The sequence below is a fragment of the Hemitrygon akajei genome, chromosome 3, assembly GCF_048418815.1.
Source record: "Hemitrygon akajei chromosome 3, sHemAka1.3, whole genome shotgun sequence".
In the NCBI taxonomy this organism is placed as follows: Eukaryota; Metazoa; Chordata; class Chondrichthyes; order Myliobatiformes; family Dasyatidae; genus Hemitrygon; species Hemitrygon akajei.
This window is the reverse complement of record NC_133126.1, coordinates 117,107,983-117,127,608: the sequence shown is the minus strand read 5'-3', so window position 1 is coordinate 117,127,608 and position 19,626 is coordinate 117,107,983. Positions and strand designations below refer to the sequence as shown.

Here is a 19,626-nt window from a genome sequence, read left to right as displayed (position 1 = left end):
TTAATGAAGTTGGTAACAACTGCTACATTATTCATCCAGATTCGAAGATGAATCCCTGAATACAGTCCAGTCCACCGATTCAAAGCAGTCCTGTAGGCGCTCCTGTGCTTCCCTTGTCCAAACCTTCCTGGTCCTCACAACTGGTGCTACGGTCTTCAGTCTCTGCCGATACTCAGGGAGTAGAAGTACAGCCAGGTGATCAGACTTTCCGAAGTGAGGGCGTGGATTAGTGTGGCAAGCACTCTTGATGGTGGTGCAACAATGGTCCCAGTGTGTTGTTTCTTCTGGTATTGCAAGTGATTTGTTGATAATTATTTCGTGACTTTTTCAATTTGGACTAGCGAAAGCCCCCCCCCAAAATGATGGTGAAGGCATCAGGGTGCACTGTTTCAGGCATGATGATCACACTGCTCAGATTATTTGGACATTGGCCTGAGGTGGAATGTACACCGTACCAAAATTATCACTGAAACCTCCGGCAGCAGGTAACATGGACGACACTTCACTGCCAGATATTCCAGGTCTGATGAGCAGAATTGGGACATCACTGATACATTTGTGTGCCAAGAGGAGTTGATCATGAGGCATACACATCCACCTCTGCTTTTGAGAGACTCAACAGTCCTATCCTGATGGTGTATAGTGAACCCGTCAACCTGAATCACTGCGTCTGGCACAGAAGGGGTTAACCAGGATTCTGTGAAGCAGAGGACGCACGTTGTCCTAACGTCCTTCTGATAACAGTGCCCCAGCTCTGATATCATCAATTTTATTTACCAGAGACTGTACGTTTACCAGCAGGATAGTCAGTATTGGTAGACAAAAACCTCAATTTTTATATGCCCTTGTATTCTGGGGTAGCAGCCACATTTCTGTCCTCCAGCATTATTTCTGTCAGTTTTAAGCAGCAATAAGATTGTTTAATCACATTAAAACATCTTTATTAACTGTTTAGACTTTGGATGCAGTTGTGATTCTCAGCTATAGCAGGCTGAAACAGGAATATTTAATCATACCCATCGAGCTGAACTCGCCACGGAAGTAAAAATTATTAAGTAATTCTTTTAGGTCACTGTGACAGAATGGATTGGCAATACTAATTCTCCCGCTAACCTTGCCCCTTTGCCGGTTAGTCACTCCCCCTTGTTCTGTCCCTGGTCTAGTTTCCCCAGCAGCTCACACGCTTCGCCCTCCCATTCTGCAGTTCTTGGGAGTTCACCATTTAACAGTAAAGCAATCACTAGCTTGGTGAATCAAAACAATCCCTTCAGTTAACACACTCTACTGGTTTATAACTCATAAAAATGAGGATTTTAGACACAAGCATCCTGAACAGTTTCATTTATTTTCACTCACACTGTTACAGCAGAAAGGCCCCAAAAGCAGGCACACCACAGCCCTCACAGGCAACACCACTGGTGGGGGGCATGATTCTTTTATATTCATCTGAGCATGTGGACACTGATATATGGGCTTAAGCCAGACATTTGTTGTGGGATAAAACTGTAGCATGTTTGAATCCCTGTTTAAGATGTTCCAGTTCTGCATCTGAAATAATTATTGTCTGGTCATACGATTACCCGCCCACCCAGACCCACAGTAGAATTCCCTGGTCCGTCTAGGCCAGGCCCAGGTAGATTTAAACCCTCAGTCTGGCCTTGTTAGAGAGGGGTGGAGGTTGGATTTGACGTTTATATTGGAAAGTTAAGGACCAAGTGTGTTGTGGAGAAGGCCTCTGTATATTTGTAAATTTTTGCACAGACATGTTTGCATTCATCTGTCCTTTTGCAAATACCTTTTTCTTCTTCACAACACTTGCAATTTTTTCACCTGGCACTAAATAAACCCCTTGCACTAACGTGCTGTTGTGGTTTACCGCCTGTTGTTTTTCCAATGGCCGACCCTGGTCAGGTACCCCTACCCATACCCGATAGTGAGGTGAGACAGGTGGTGGCAGCTGTGGGATGGTCAGCCGAAAAGGGGGTGAGGATGTGGCAAAGAGCTGGGCTGTGCTCACAGAAGCCCAGAGTTAAGCCAAATGCTCCAGGGCCGAGGATGGATGGTGGGACAAGGTGGAGATGTCCCATGGTGCACAGTCTATCAGGGTCCCTCTGAGGAGCCGAGGAAGTCTGTGGGGACGTCGGAACTAGCTGCTCTTCTCGGCTAGTTCATCCCCACGCAGCACGACCGGGAAGAAATACTTCTGCAGGAGTTCTGAGAGCTACAAACCAGCCTGAGCAGAGCTCCACCGCCAGAGACAAGTGTTGACCCCGGAGCACCCACCACATCAGGGACTCCAAGGTTCAGAGAATCCCCTGTCCCCTTGGAGAGCAGAAGCCCAAGAGTGCTGCTTCCCCCACCAGCACCCTGGCGCTCTCTGCTATCAGCCCCCACAGGAATACAGGACCAACCACCATAGGTACCCTCCCAGCAACCGGTGTCTGCACCTGAGCCAAAGCGTGGAAACTTTGCCTATCCAACCCAAGATTCCAGTTTTGCGAGATGGAGAGGATATCGAGAATTATCTCCTGTGGTTCGAGAGGTGGGAGTGACCAATGGAGGAGAGGGTGTGTCATCTCATCTCTCTCCTGACTGGTAGAGTGCTGGAAGCCTAATCAGCCATGGATGAGGAAAGGTACAACTCTTCTCCTGACCTAAAGGAGGGGCTCCTGGCAAAATTCGACATATTGCCAGAGATCCATTGACTGAAGTTCTGGGGGAGGTTTGTGCCAGCTGGAGAGACCTACCCCCACCTGAAAGGACTCAACCAGTGCTGGATAAGGCCAGAGGCCCACAGCAAGGAACAGATTGGGGAATTCATCATCCTTGGGCAGCTCTGCAGGACTTGCCAGGGAATGTTCACATCTGGGTCCAAGAACATGAGCCCTCCAATGGACTAGTCACGGCCCAGCAGCACATCAATGTCTGGAGAGAAGCACCCCCATCATCATCTGCTCCCTCATGGGAGTGCCAATCCTGATCCACAAATCAGAGACACCAGAGGCAAGATAATACTTAAAAGTCCTCTAACTCGCTATTACTGCCAACAAGTTGGTTACAAAGCTTCTGTTTGTCCTTTCAAAAGAAAACCTAAACTGTCCAGCTGTTGTTATGTCCGAATGGTGGGGGATGTCTCACTGCTGGAGGAAGGAGAGGCTGTTACCTTACAAGGGGAGAGAGCCAGGTAAAATGTTCTGCTGAAAGACCAGTCTTGGTGACTGCACAGTGGTTGCTCTCTTTGATACAGGAAGTATGATTACCTTGGTCAGAGCAGAATTTGTACCACCCAATCTTGTTGATGTCTGCAAACACACTTTGATTCAGTGTGTACAAGGGGATGTTAAAGGGCATCCTACTGCTGAAGTTACTCTTGGTGTGTTGGACAATGTATACCTACTGCAGGTGGGCGTGGTTGATTTGCTAAAAGATAGTAGATTTATTGGGTAATGTTGACTCCACTGTAATTTTGTCTTGCCCTGTGTTGCCATGGTCCCAAACCAAAGCTGGGGTGGAGCCAAGCCACTGCCAGCAGGGGCTGACAGCCTATTGGGGGGGGAGGTAAGAAATGACCACGTAAATCACGTCAGAAACACTGCCTGGTGAAAGCATTGGGTACACCTGACTGCCAACTTAACACCTCAAACCTCAGTAGCGTTCAGTGGCAGGTTCCCACAAACATAGCTGCCCTACAGTGAGCCGGTCAGTCCTTGGTTCCTCTGTATACTCCGGTGAAGGGGGAGGATGACAAGGGGTCCTTTAACTGCAAAGATAGCTACACGCTGGAAGATTACATCTTTTATCTGACAGGTACCCCTGACAACCGATTGGTAATATCCACCCTTGTTTTGCACCTTGCTAACACCATCCCCTGGGCTGGACATTTGGGTCAGTGGAAAACCTAGCTGAGAGTAAGCCACAGGCTCCATTGGCCATCGATGTATGCTGATGTCCAGCAATATTGTACTTCCTACCCTGAATGCCAAAGACCTGCCACTTCCAACACACTGACAGAGCCCCACTTTGCCCATCATAACCAGCCCATTCAAACGTATTGCTATCAACACTGTAGGCCCTCTAGAGAAAAGCACCTCTGGTTTCCCTCATCTTTCAGTCATTTGCGAATATGCCACCCGGTTCCCTGAGGCTTTCCCTCTGCATTCCATTACCACCCCTAAAATCATTGCTGCCCTAGTACAACTCTTCCCCTGTGTGGGTTTTCCTGAAGAAGTTTTAACTGACCAAGGAAACAATTTCACCTCATGCACATCATCAGCTGGGTATTTCAGGTATCCACACCACACCCATCACCCCCAATCTGACAGCCTCGTCAAAAGGTTTAATCAAACCCTCAAGAACGTGCTGAAGGAGTTTGTGTCGGACACAGGAAGAGACTGGGAGAAGTGGCTGCCCTTTCTCCTTTTTGCATATCAGGTGGTTCCCCGGGCATCAACTGGCTTTTCCCTGTTTGAGCTCCTGCATGGGTGGAATGTCCAGGGGACCCTTGATTTGCTCCGCCACCAGTGAGAGAACAAGCCCCAAGGCAGCACAGGTGAGGGCATTATCTCTCGTGTCATATAAATGAGAGATCACCTGGAGTTCTACAGAGAGGAGGCTCGGTGTTATCTGGAGAGGGCCCAGCAGAACCAGAAGAGTTGGTATGACCTTAACACACAGCAATGTGTGTTCACCCCGGTCAGAAGGTATTTCTGCTACTTCCCACCTCCACCAACAAACTCTTGGCCAAGTGGCAGGGTCCTTTTGGAGTCCTAAGGAAGCAAGGTCCATTCTCCTATGAAGTGCTCCGTCCAGGGAAAGGAAAGGTTTCTCAGCCATGTCACATCGACCTGCTGAGGGAGTGGAAGGAAAGCGAGGGCCTGAAGCTTTCCTGGATGGTCCAACAGGTGGAGGAAGGTGGGCAAGAGCTGACTGAAGGCCTGCAGTCTTGGAGTGATTCTCCACAACCCAACCTGGGCCACTTGACCCTCAACTAAAGGAGGGGCTGAAATAAGTGCACATCTCTCTTCCGGTAATGCCCTGGCCGAACAACAATGGCAGTGCACACCCTTCGCTTGAAGGACAACACCCCCATTCAACAGCGACCTTATTGAGAGCAAGAGAGGTCAGTGAAACCATTCAAGGTTGAGATCCGTACCATATTGGACCTGGGAGCGATTGAGTTTTCTGAGAGTGCGTGGTGCAGCTCAGTGGTGAGTGTGCCAAAGCCTGATGGGTCCCTGAGGGTTTGCACTGACTTATCAACACCGTCTCCAAGTTCGATGCCTACCCCATGCTGCGGACTGACAAGCTGCTGGAAAGGTTGGGCCAAGCCAAGTTTATAACAATCCTCGAGCACTGCAAGGGTTATTGGCAGATCCTGCTGGCAAAAGACTCTCGTGAGTACACCGTATTCAACACTCCCCTTGGCCTCTTTCATTTCCCTGTCATGCCACTCAGGCTGCATGGAGCCCCAACGGCTGATTGACTGTGTGCTGAGGAGATGCAAGAAGCATTGTGCAGTCCTCCTGGATGATGTGGTCATCTTCAGCACCAGCTGGGAGGACCACCTGAAGCACGAGGATGTCCTGAAGATGACTAGCCTCTGGCACGACACCAAACATCCAGAAGTGCAAGTGACATATGCAAGTGCTGAGACACGGTAACTGGGCTACCAGCTAGAGCGAGGAGTAATTCAGCCGCTGGTCGACAAGGTCAAACCCATCAGAAATGGTCGCCGGCCCCACACGAAGAAACAGGTCCTGAACTTCCTGGGGTTAAATCAGGTGGTATCACTGTTTTACCCCTCCGTTTGCCACCTTGGCAGTCCCACTAACAGAACTGACGCTGAAGTCTACAAAGAATCCGGTCCGGTGGACTAAGGAACGCAAGGAAGTCTTTGACTCTGAAGGAGGCTTTGTGTTCCCGGCTGGTCCTCATCAGCATGGACCATTTATCATCCAGGTCAGTGCCTCAGCACTGGGGACTGGAGCAGTGCAGGCCCAGGGGAACGAGGGAGAAGAATGGTATTTACCATTCAGAAGCTGCTACCACAGGAGACAAGGTATTCCACTGTTGAGAAGGAAGCTCTTGCCATAAAATGGGCCTTGTAAAGCCTGCAGTATTACCTGCTAGGCAGAGAATTTGTTCTGGAGATTGACCACAATGCATGCATTAGGAGAATGGTACCTGGCTCTACAACTGTTCCATTTCAACGTCCGTCACACAGCAGGACAGCTCAATGTCACTGCAAACTATGTCTCCCAATCGCCCACCCTGTGCAATCCAGAGCGGGGTGGGGGGGGGGAAGTGTGTGATATGACAGAACATGTTGGCAATGCCAATTCTCCTGCTAACCTTGCACCTTTGCCCAGTCACTCACTCCTCGCCTTTCTGTCCCTGATCTAGTTTCCCCACACTTCGCCCTCCCGATCTGCAGCCCTTTACACACCCCTACAGTGAAACAGTCACTAGCTTAGCTAATCAAAATGATCCCTTCAGTTCACACACTCTACTGGTTTATAACTCATAAAAATGAGGATTCTAGACACAAGCATTCGAAACAGTTTCATTTATTTTCACTCACATCGTACATCAGTTTGTAGACAGAACAGCCTGTCTGTCTGGGGGACAGTTTGCGGTGTCCCAAAATAATTCCTGGGTTAGTGGGAGCAGGCAACACCGCTGGGGGCGGGAAGGAGGAGAGCTATTATTCATTTATATTTATCTGAACACGTGGACACCAACCTATGGGTTTAACCAAGACACTTGTTGCGGAATAAATCTGTAGCATGTCAGAATCCCTGTTTAAGATGTTCCAGTTCTGTATCTGAAATAATTATTTTGGCCTGGTCATGTGACCCTTACTCCCCACCCCCACCGCCAACCAAACCCACATTAGAATTTCCTGGTCTGTCTAGGCCAGGCCCAGGCAGATTTAAACCCTCAGTCTGGCCTTGTTAGAGAGGGGTAGAGTTCGGATTGGACATTTATATTAGAAAGTTAAGGACAAAGTCTGTCATAGAGAAAGCCCCTGTAAGTTTCTGCACACACGTTTGTTTTCATTTGTCTATTTGTAGATACCTTTTTCTTCACAACTTTTGGGCAGCTTTTGCATTTTTTTCCACCTGGCACTAAATAAAACTCCAACCTGTGATGCTGCAGCTTACCATCTTTTTCTTGTCAACTGGTGACCCTCGTCAGGCGTGCTTACCCACACCTCAGAGCGAGGTGTGACAGTCACCTTTCAGACTTGTTCCTACTGCAAAACGTTTGTTTCCCCCCAGCTAGGTATAATCCCTCTGTACCAGTGTCATTCATCATGCATTTCACTTGGACCTTTGAGAATGTCCATGTCCTTTTGGTCAAAACTAAACAATATTTTTCCAAATGTAATTCAACTAACATGTTTCTATTTAATTGCATTATCTTAGATTTGTTTATATTTTAACCTGAGCTACAATTACAGCTGATCTGTGAATCTGCACAGATGGATCACTTTACAGCTCTATGCACCTGAGACAGTTGAAAAACTGTAGTCCTACTTATTCAACACACATAAAATGTTGGAGATACTCAGCAGGTCGGGCAGCATCTACGAAGGGAAATGGACAATCAATGTTTTGGGCCAGATCCTTCAGCAGGACTGTGTGTGTGTGCAAGTCTTGAGTAACAATCTGCAGAATCTCTTGTACCACCTTTCTTCTGCTTATTCTTCCTTTCACCTCATTCGACAATGTGATATTGTGAGAAACTAATTTGACAATTACATTAGCTTGTATTAAATACTGTGTAAAAGAAAATGAAAAATATTTCTCAGTAGGCCAGACTATTCAACATTGATTCAACTACACCCTTTTAGCAATACAATGCACAGTCAAACGAGTTAATTGTCCCATAATGACAACATTATTTTACTCTATCAACGGAATTCTAGCAATGGTGTGGGCATCACTGCGTCGTGGCTGAAAGAAGGTAACTGTTGGGAGCTTAACATCCGAGGACACATGTTGTATTGAAAGGGCAGGCAGGTAGGCAGGGGTGATGGGGTGGCTCTGTCAGTAAAAACTGAAATGAAATCCATAGAAAGAGGTGACATAGGATCAGAAGATATGGAATCCTTGTGGGTAAAGGTAAGAATCTGCAAGGGCAAAAAGATACTGATGGGAGCTGAATGCAGGCCTCCAAATAGTAGCCACGATGTGGGATATAAATCTCAACAGGAGATAAAACTTACATGTCGAAAGGACAATATTACAATAGTCAAGGGGATTTTAATATGCAAGTAGACAGGTAAAATCAGGTTGGTGCTGAATCCCAAGAGAGGGAACTTATAGAATGCCTACGAGATGGCTTTTTAGAGCAGCTTGTGGTTGAACTCACTAGGGGAAAGGCAATTCTGAATTGTGCGCTTTTTAAGGAACCAAATTTGATTAAGGAGCTTAAGGTGAAGGAACTCTTGATAACATGTCAAGGAACCCTTGATCATATTCACCCTGCAGTTTGAGGGGGAGAAAATAAAGTCAGATTATCAGTATTACAGTGGAGTAAAGGGAATTAGCAAGGCATGAGATAGGAGCTGGCCAAAGTTGATTGGAAGGGAACACTAACAGGGATGATGGCATAAAACTATTGCATGGGGACAATTTGAAAGGTGCAAAATAGATACATCCCTAAGACAAAAAAGTATTCTAAAGGGAGGATGAAGCAAACGTGCCTAACAAGGGCAATCAAAGACAGCATAATAGCAAAGGAGAGGGCATACAATATAACAAATACTAGTGGGAAGTTAGAGGATTCAAAGCTTTTAAAAAGCAACAGAAGGCAACTGCAAAGCCTTAAGGAGAGAAAAGATGAAATATGAAGGGTAGTTAGCTAATCATATAAAAGAAGAGACCAAACATTTTTCAGATATTTAGAGTAAAAGAAGTGAGAGTGGATATCAGACTACTGGAAAATGATGTTGGCGAGGTGTTAATGGGGGGAACAAGAAATGGCAAAATACTGGTGGAACGCAGCAGGTCAGGCAGCATCTATTGGAAGAAATACAGTCGACGTTTCGGGCTGAGACCCTTCATCAGGACTAACTGAAAGAAGAGATAGTAAGAGATTTGAAAGTGGGAGGGTATCATGTCTTTTGAACAGTTGTCTAATAAATATAATTTGCCCAGATCCCATCTTTTTTTTTTAGATATTTACAGATCAGAGATTTTTTGAATACTATGCTACCTACTTTTCCAACTTCATATCCATCTGATATCATGGAAATTTTTTTAGGCTTAAACCCTTATTAAAAGGGATTAATAGCAATCATTTATGATATGATTATGAAAATAGTCAGGTATATCTGATAAAATTAAGAATGAATGGGAGACGAAACTTCAACTCTCCTTACCTATAGAGAAACGGCAGAAAATTGTCCAATTAGTTAACTTTTCTTCTATATGTGCTAAACATACGTTGATGGTGCAACGTAAGGTGGTGCATAGGGTCCATATGTCTAAAGACAAATCAGCTTGCTTTTATTCTCATACAAGTCCAGTCTGTGATAGATGTCGTTCTGGGGTAGCTTCTCTGAATCATATGTTTTGGTCTTGCCCACTTTTGGAAAACTATTGGAAAGACATTTTTGATACTATTTCTACAGTTTTGCGTATTGATTTACAACCTCATCCTATTACCACAATTTTTGGTTTACCAATGATGGATTTACCCTCTTCAGCTCGTCGGATGATTGCATTTGCTACATTAATGGTGAGAAGATCCATTTTATTGAATTGGAAAGAGATTAATCCTCCGACTACGTCAATAGTTTTCCCAAACTATATTTTGTTTAAACTTTAAAAAAATTAGAAGTGTTACCTTTGATCCCTCGGTTAAATTTGAAGAACACTTCCATAGAATGTAATCTGACCTTTTCCAATTCCTTTGTATTAACCTTAAATATAGGTAGAGGAGCGGAGTAGATGACATTAATGACTATACCGATGTAATAAAACAGCCCAGATTTGTTTAGTTTAGTTTAGTCTTGTTAAGTTTATTTCGGTTTTTGATTTTTCAATTTGGGGTTTTTTTGTCATTTTTTCATAACATGTTTATATTAAGAGTTTGGGAGGCCAACTAGATTGGTGTTACCTAAAGTTTATATTTACATGTGTTAATTACTAAAAATGTAATCCCACTCTCTTTGTATTATTATGATTGTTATGTATATGTTTTTTTTAAAAACTTAATAAAAAGATTGAAAAAGAAAGAAAGTGGGAGGGGGAGGGGGAGATCCAAAATGATAGGAGAAGGCAGGAGAGGGAGGGATGAAGCCAAGAGCTGGAAAGGTGATTGGCAAAAGGGATACAGAGCTGGAGAAGGGAGAGGATCATGGGATGGGAGGCCTAGGGAGAATAAAAGGGGGAGGGGAGCACCATAGGGAGATGGAAAGCAGGCAAGGAGTGATTGTGAGAGGGGCAGAGAGAGAAAAAGAGAGAAAAGAAAAAAAAGGAAATACCGTAGATGCCGGATTGTAAGCCGCTACTTTTTTCCCACGTTTTGAACAGCTTTGAACACTGCGGCCTTTACTACGGTGCGGCTAATGCATGGTTTTTTTTCATGCCGCCAAGAACATTTTGCCTCGTAACAGTAGACCAATAAAATTGATGAGTAGTTCACAGAGGTCCAATGAAATTGTACGATAAATCAAGCGCACTTTCACAATTAAATTATTGTAAATCAGTCATTTGTACTCACCCTCATCAACATGGAAAACACTCGAAGAAAAGCATTGTGCTGCCTTTATGGCAGTTATTTAGTTTATAATATTTTCGCTTAGTAATTCATTTGTTAGTATTTTCTAGTTAAAGTTAGAAGTGTTTTAAGTATATTTGTTTTCTGTACTACATCCCGGGATGCTATGATGTCACATCCGGTTTCGCCGCGTCTTGTGGGAAATACCGGTTTGCGATAAACGGAAAGGTGGGGGGGGGAGCGCATTTGATCCGAGCGAAAACGCTGCTTTTAAGTTAAAGGCGATCAATAACTTTTCCTGGTAGGCTGCAGTATATATTTTTTTACCAGTCGTTAGGAGATATTGGAATATTGTTCGTGCACTGTTCAGTAAAAAAGTATACGCAACGTAATTTGTGTGTTACCGATACGTATGTATATTTAAAAGTAGCCGTGTTACAGGCACGGTTCGAAAAAAAGCATTTGCAATATGTATTTGTTTATGTTACCATACGGATTTAATTAAAAGTTAAAAAATCCTCACGTGTAATATCTTTCTGTGTAAATATCTCATATTACAACGTGGGACACCTGCGGCTTAAAATCCGGTGCGGCTTGTACAAGTACAAAATTGATTTTCTTTCTAAAATTAGAGCCTGCGGCTTTTAATCAGGTGCGCTCTGTAGTACGGAATCTACGGTAAATAAACAAACAAACAAATAAATAAATAGGAGATGGGGTAAGAAGGGGAGTGGGGCATTAACGGAAGTTAGAGAAATCAATGTTCATGCCATCAGGTTGGAGGCTAGCCAGATGGAATAAAAGGTGTTGCTCCTCCAACCTGAGCTTGGCTTCTTCTTGACAGTAGAGGAGGCCATGGATAGACATATCAGAATGTGAATGGGACGTGGAATTAAAATGTGTGGCCACTGGGAGATCCTGCTTTCTCTGGCAAACAGAGTGTAGGTGTTCAGCGAAATGGTCTCCCAGTCTGCGTTGGGTCTCACCAATATATAGAAGGCTGCACTGGGAGCACCGGATGCGATATATCGGAGCAGCCAACTCACAGGTAAAGTGTCGCCTCACCTGGAAGGACTGTCTGGGGCCCTGAATGGTGGTGAGGGAGGAAGTGTAAGGACAGGTGTAGCACAGGTTCCGCTTACAAGATTAAGTGCCAGGAGGGAGATAGGTGGGAAGGGATGGGGGGAACGAATGGACAAGGGAGTTGTGTAGGGAGCAATCCCTGCAGAAAGCAGAGTGAGTGGTGGAGGGCAAGATGTGCTTGGTAGTGGGATCCCGTTGGAGGTGGTGGAAGTTACGGAGAATTATATGTTGGACCCGGAGGCTGGTGGGGTGGTAGGTGAGGACAAGGGGAACCCTATCCCGAGGGGGGTGGCGGGAGGATGGGGTGAGGGTAGATGTGTGTGAGATGAGAGAGATGCTTTTGAGAGCAGAGTTGATGGTGGAGGAAGGGAAGCCCCTTTCTTTAAAAAAGGAAGACATCTCCTTCATCCTGGAATGAAAAGCCTCATCCTGAGAGCAGATGTGGCGGAGACAGAGGAATTGCAAGAAGGGGATGGTATTTTTGCAAGAGACAGGGTGGGAAGAGGAATAGTCCAGGTAGCTGTGAGAGTCCATAGGCTTATAGTAGATATCAATAGATAAACCACCTCCAGAGATAGAGACAGACAGATCAAGAAAGGGGAGGGAGGAGTCAGAAATGGACCAGGTAGACTTGAGGGCAGGGTGAAAGTTGGAGGCAAAGTTAATGAAGTCAATGAGCTCAGCATGCGTGCAGGAGGCAGCGCCAATGCAGTCATCGATGTAGTGAAGGAAAAGGGGGGGACGGATACTGGTGTAGGCTTGGAACATGGACTGCTCCACAAAGCCAACAAAAAGGCAGGCATAACTGGGGTCCATGTGGGTGCCCATGGCTACACCCTTGGTTTGGAGGAAGTGGGAGGAGCCAAAGGAGAAATTATTAAGAGTAAGGACTAATTCTGCTAGACGGAGGAGAGTGGTGGTAGAGGGGAATTGGTTAGGTCTGGAATCCAAAAAGAAGCGGAGAGCTTTGAGACCTTCCTGGTGGGGGATGGAAGTATATAGGGACTGGACGTCCATGGTGAAAATAAGGCAGTGGGGGCCAGGGAACTTAAAATCATTGAAAAAATTCAAAGCGTGAGAATGTTCACGAACATTGGTGGGAATGGATTGAATGGGGGGGGGGGATAAAACAGTGTCGAGGTATGCAGAAATGAGTTCGGTGGGGCAGGAGCAAGCTGAGACAATGGGTCTACCTGGACAGGCAGGTTTGTGGATCTTGGGTAGGAGGTAGAAACGGGAAGTGCGGGGTGTGGGAACTATGAGGTTGGTGGCAGTGGATGGAAGATCCCCAGAGCTGAAAAGGTTGGTGAATGTGTGGGAGACAATCGCCTGCTGCTCCTTAGTAAGGTCATGAACCAGGGGTAAATAGGAGGTATCAGTGAGTTGTCACTATGCCTTGGCAAGGTAGAGGTCAGAACATCAGCCTACAATAGCACCCCCTTATCAGCGGGTTTTATAGTGAGGTTGGAATTGGTGTAGAGTGAGTGGAGAGCAGAGCATTCGGAAGGAGTGAGGTTGGAATTGGAACAAGGTGTGGTAAAGTCGAGACAGTTGATGTCCCGTTGGCAGTTAGCAATGAAGAGATCCAGAGCAGGCAGAAGACCAGAGCGGGATGTCCATGAAGAGGAGAAGGGTTGAAGACAGGAGAAGAACTTAATAAGTATTTTGCATTAGTTTTCACTATAGAATGTCAGGAGACAGAAGCAAGTGTTGTTACGGTTACTAAGGAGATAGTGCTTGGGAAGATTAGAAGTCTGAATGAAATAAATCACCTGGGCCAGCTGGACTACACACCAGGGTGTTGAATGTGGTAGCTGAAGTGATTGTAGAGGCATTAGTAATGATCTTGCAAGAATCTCTAGATTCTGGAATGGTTCTGGAGGATTAAAAAGTTGTGAATGCCACTCCACTCTAAGAAGGGAGGAAGGCAGAAGAGAGAAAATTAGAGGCCAGTTGGCCTGACTTCAGTGTTTGGGAAGATGAAGATGCTGGAGCCCATTATTAAGGATAAGGTTGAGATACTTGGAGGCACAAACAGGCCAAAGTCAGCATGGTTTCCTTCAGGGGAAATCTTGCCTGACAGATCTGTTGGAATTCTTTGAAGAAATAACCAGAAAGATAGACAAAGGAGAATTAGTGGATGTTGTGTACTTGGATTTTCAGAAGGACTTTGACAAGGTTCCGCACATGTGGGTGCATTAACAACATAAGAGAGCACTGCATTACAGGAAGCATATTAGCAGGGATAGAAGTTTGGCTGACTGGCAAAAGACAAAGAACGTGAATAAAGTGAGCCTTTTCTGGTTGTCTCCCAGTGACTCGTGTTGCTCTGCAGCGATCATTATTGGGGTACTTCGTTCACTTTATATGTCAATGATTTGGTGATGGAATTGATGGCCTTTCTGGCCACGTTTACGGACGATACAAAGATAGACAGAGGAGCAGGTAGCATTGAGGAAGTAGGGAGTCCACTGAAAGACTTAGATTGGGAGAATGGACAAAGAAGTGGCAGATGAAATATGTGCAAGCAAATGTATAGTCAAGCATAGTCGAAGGAGTAAAGGCAAGGTCTACTTTCTAAACGGGGAGAAAATTCAAAAATCGGAGGTGCAGAGGGACTTGGGAGCCCTTGTGCAGGATACACTAAAGGTTAACTTGCAGCTTGAGTCTAGGATAAGGAAGACAATGTTAGCATTCATTTTGAGAGGACTAGAATATAAGGGCAAGGATGTATTGGTGAGGCTATACAAGGTATTGGTCAGACTGCACTTGGTGTTCCCCAGGGGTAAGCAATGGGACTGGCACTTTTCACATTGTTTGTCAATGATTTAGATAGTGGAATTGATGGCTTTGTGGCAAAATTTGCAGATGATATGAAGATAGGTGTTGGAGTAGGTAGTGCTGAGGAAGCAATGCAATTGCAGTAGGACTTAGGCAAATTGGAAGAATAGACAAAAAAGTGGCAGATGGAATACGATGTTGGGAAATGTATAGTAATACTTGGTAAAAGGAACATTAGTACAGACCATTATTTAAATGGGGAGAAAATTCAAGCATCAGAGGTGCAGAGGGACTTAAGAGTCCTTGTGTAAAACCCCCAGAAGATTCATTTACAGGTTGATTCTGTGGTAAACGAGGCAAATGCAATATAGGCATTTATTTTGAGGGGGATAGAATATAAAAACAAGGAGATATTGCAGAAGCTTTATAAGACCACATTTGGAGTATTGTCAACAGTTTTGAGCTCCTATCTCAGAAAGGATGTATTGTCATTGGAGAGAATCCTGAAGGGGTTCAGGAGAATGATTCCAGAAATGAGGGGGTTAACATACGAGTTGCGTTTGACATTTTGGGCCTGTACTCACTGGAATTTAGAAGAACGTGGGGGGGGGGGGGGGAATCTAATTGAAACCTACCAAATATTGAAAGGACGATACAATATGGGGAGGATGTTTCCTCTGGTGGGGGTATCCAGAACTAGAGGGCACAAATTTGACAGGCAACCTTTTAGAACAGAAGTAGGGAGGAATTTTTTTGGCCAAAGGGTGACGAGTCTGTGGAATGCTCTGCCACAGACTGTGACAGAGGCCAAGTCTGTGGGTATATTCAAATTGGAAGTTGATAGATTCCTGATTGGTCGGGACATCAAGGGATATGGTGAGAGGGAAGGTGTATGGGGTTGAATGGGATCCTGGATCAGCCATGATGAAATAGAGAAACAGACTTAATAGGCTGAATGGCCTAGTTCTGCTCCCTTGTCTTATGGTCTTACTGTGAGCAGCTTTGGTCCCCTTATCCAAGAATAGATGTTCTGACATTAGAGAGGGTTTAGAGGAGGTTCACGAGAATGATTCTGGGAATGAAAAGGTTGGCATCTCTCTGATAAATCACAGCAAGGCTAGGGTCTCACTTTCAGCGGCCAGTTCAAGGAAACAGAACACAGCTGCTGCATGAGTACTTCATAACTTCTTTGTCCTTTCACGTTTGAAAATTATTGAATACCTGGAAAGTTGAGCCATCCTCCATTTCCAAAGTACCATATCCCTCTTTTCGATCCAGGTAAAACATTCCTGTGAATTTGGTCCCATCCGGCCAGAAATAGCGCCCGGACCCATGTCGATGGTCTTTGTAGAACTGCCCCACATAATACTGCAATCACAAAACACAGAAAAACTGGTATTGGGTTATTTTTGCCACAGTGGAACTGGTTTATTATCATCACGTGTACCAATGAAAAGCTTGTCTTGCATTCTGTTCATACAGATCAAATCATTACACAGTGCCTTGCAGCTGAAACAGGTAAAACAATAACAATGCAGAAGAAAGTGTTACAGCTACAGTGAATATTCAGTGCAAGCAGGCAATGAAGTACAAGATCCAAATGAGATGGATTGTGAGGTCAACAGTCCAATGATACAATGAAAAACTGGTAAGTGAAATGCATGCCATCCCGACAGATCATCCCACGCATAATTACTGGAGGAACCACGTATCTGTTCTCTATTTGCTTTGTATTCTGTGTCATGGGGTTTATTATGTTTATTATGGTAACTACTCACATGAGTGAGGGCATGGTAAAGGCAAAGGGAATAAGTTATGTATTCTTGCTTATTTTGTGGCAGCTTGTGGCTTGGGACTGGCGGAGATCATACCTTTACTGAACATTTAATATGGCTTCAAGATCGTATGTTTGCTAATTGCTAATAAAGGACTGGAATAAGGATTTCAACTCCTGGCAACAATCATTCCACTGGAGCTGAGGGTGCATCACACAAGTATAACCCCGCATTGGTCGCAGGCTAGTGGCATTGTTTTGATTTTGGATTAGTTTTGCTGCTGCAGTCACACCGAGGCAGTGAAAAGCAAACAGAATGTAGAAAAGAGTACGTCATTTACAAAGAAAGTGAAATGCAGGTAGACATAATGGCCACAAGGTAGACTGGGGGTCCAAGAGTTTAGAGTACGAGAGGTATGCTGAGGAGTGGGATAGAAGCTGTCCTCGACTCTGGTGATTCATGCTCTCAGCTTTTATGTTCCCTGCTTGACACAAAGGGGGAGTGGAGAAGAATTCCCCAGATGGGAGGGGTCTTTGATTCTGTTACCTGCTTCACCAGGGCAGTGGGAAGTGAAGACAGAGCCAATAGAGAGGACAGTGGTTTGCAAGATAGATGGGGCTGCAATCACGACTCTTGAATTTCCAGTCATGGGCAGAGCAGTTGCCATACCTAGCTGTGATAAGTCTGACACTCATAGGTAGCGTAGTGGCAACACAATGCTTTATGGTACAGGAAAACCAGGTTCAATTCCCGCTGCTGCCTATAAGGAATTTGTACGTTCTCCCCATGACCATGTGGGTTTCCTCCCAAGTCGAAAGACATATCAGTTCGTAGGTTAATTGTCTTGTGATTAGGCTAGCATTAAATCGGGAGATTGCTGGGCTACGTGGCTTGAAGGGCAGAAGAGCCTATTTTGCACCATATCTCAATCAACAAATAAATAAATAAATAGTGTGGTAATGGAAGAGAGGAGGAAAGTAAAAGGCAGTGTTTGAATTTTCTGTAGGGTGCTGGTGGAGGGACAGTGATCGGTGGTGTGCAAAGGAGGGAATGATATTAGAAGAAAAGGTAGGCTGAGTTTGCAGATTCGCCAACTTAAGTTCTCATTCTCATTCAAATTCCAAGATGCTGATACAGCCAGAATCCTTTCCCCATAGAAGGGTAACAAAAACAAATGGGCATAGTTCTAAGGTTAGTTATTAGTTTTAAAAGGGATTGAAGGTGCGAGTTTTTGAAAGACCTTAAGGCCATAAGATATAGGTGCAGAAGTAGGTTATTCAGCCCATCAAGTCTGCTCTGCCATTTAATCTTGGGCTGATCCACTTCATCCAGTCATCCCCACTCCCCTGCTTTTACTCCACACCCTTTGATGCCCTGGCTAATCAAGAACCTGCCTATCCCTGTCTTAAATACACCCAGTGACTTGGCCTCAACAGCCACTTGTGGCAACAACTTCTACAGATTTACCCCCCTCTGACTCTCTGCATCTCTGTTCTAAATGGACGTCTTTCAATCCTGAAGTTGTGCCCTCTTGTCCTAGAATCCCCTACCATGGGAAATAACTTTGCCATATCTAATCTGTTCATGCCTTTTAACATTCTCAGTGTTTCAATGAGATCCCTCCTCATTCTCCTGAACTCCAGGGAATACAGCCCAAGAGCTGCCAGATGTTCCTCATATGGTAACCCTTTCATTCCTGGAATCATTCTTTTGAATCTTCTCTGAACCCTCTCCAATGTTAATATATCCTTTCTAAAATAAGAAGCCCAAAACTGCACACAATACTCTAAGTGTGGTCTCACGAATACCTTATAGACACTCAACAGCACATCCCTGCTCTTATATTCTATACCTCTAGAAATGAATGCCAACACTGCATTTGCCTTCTTTACCACCGACTCAACCTGGAGGTTAACATTTTGGGTATCCTGCACAAGGACTCCCAAGTTCCTTTGCGTCTCTGCATTTTGAATTCTCTCCCCATCTAAATAATAGTCTGCCTGTTTATTTCTTCCACCAAAGTGCATGACCATACACTTTCCAACATTGTATTTCATTTGCCACTTCTTTGCCCATTCCCCTAAACTATCTAAGTCTCTCTGCAGGCTCTCTTTTTCCTCAACACTACCCACTCCTCCACCTATCTTTGTATCATCGGGAAATTTAGCCACAAATCCATTAATCCCATAGTCTAAATCATGGACATTCATCGTAAAAAGCAGTGGTCCCAACACCGACCCCTGCAGAACTCCACTGGTAACTGGCAGCCAGCCAGAATACGATCCCTTTATTCCCACTCTCTGTTTTCTGCCAACCAGCCAAATCTCCACCCATGCTAGTAACTTCCCTGTAATCCCATGGGCTCTTATCTTGCTCAGCAGCCTCATGTGTGGCACTTTGTCAAAGGCCTTCTGAAAATCCAAGTACACCACGTCTACTGCATCTCCTTTGTCTACCCTGCTTGCAATTTCCTCCAAAAAATTGCAGTAGATTAGTCAGGGAGGACTTTACTTTCAGGAAACCATGCTGGCTTTGGCCTATGTTGTCATGTGCCTCCAGGTACTCGAATCTCATTCCATCGTTACACAGATTGGATGATGTCTGGAATATGCTGCCAGAGGAAGTGGTGCAATCTGATGCAATTACTACATCTAAGAGGCATTTAAGACAGGTACTTAAATTAGAAGGTATAGAAGAACATGGTCCTGATGTAGGCAAATGGGATTAGTGATGATGGGTCAGCATAGATGTGGTGGGCTGAAAGACCTCTTTCTATAATGTATGACTCTAAGGCAGCAAAATCTCCACAACTCCAACTGCACAAGACACAGTGCTTTGTTCTATCCTGGCCTGCACTGATTTATCTTAGCAATCTCAGTCCTCCAGTCTGAAAATTCACAGGTATATCCATTTTCATTATTGCTGGAGTACTGGTGGCAGGCTGAGCCATCAACAAGGGTCCCGGTACAATGTAGTTATTGCACGTTGCTGTGCCAAAAAGCCTGGTGCAGATCCCAGACTCCCCACCAATGTATGCTGGGTACAAATTCCTGCCCTTTGCTGATGTTCCCAAAGCCAAGAGGAGGTGTGTGTGGGTGTGTGGGAGAGTGGGTGTCTAGTGGCCACCATTGAGTTTACCACGGAGGAACCTCGAGACTGTGAGGCCAAAGTGAGAGGCAAAGACAGTTTCCACTACAGCCTACAGGACCACAAGATCTGCGTGGTCAATCTACACATAGAGCAGATCCAAGTCCCC

The 19,626-nt window shown here is 45.0% G+C and overlaps 1 protein-coding gene across 1 annotated transcript in view; it reads right to left on the bottom strand.

The window, feature by feature from the left end:
• The window catches only part of ankmy1 (ankyrin repeat and MYND domain containing 1), a 100,360-nt gene that overhangs the window by 77,748 nt on the left and 2,986 nt on the right, over positions 1-19,626 (bottom strand). The window contains exon 2 of the mRNA XM_073039000.1: positions 15,817-15,963. Coding sequence (XP_072895101.1) covers positions 15,817-15,963 — 147 coding nt within the window. The remainder of the gene's footprint in view (positions 1-15,816; positions 15,964-19,626) is intronic.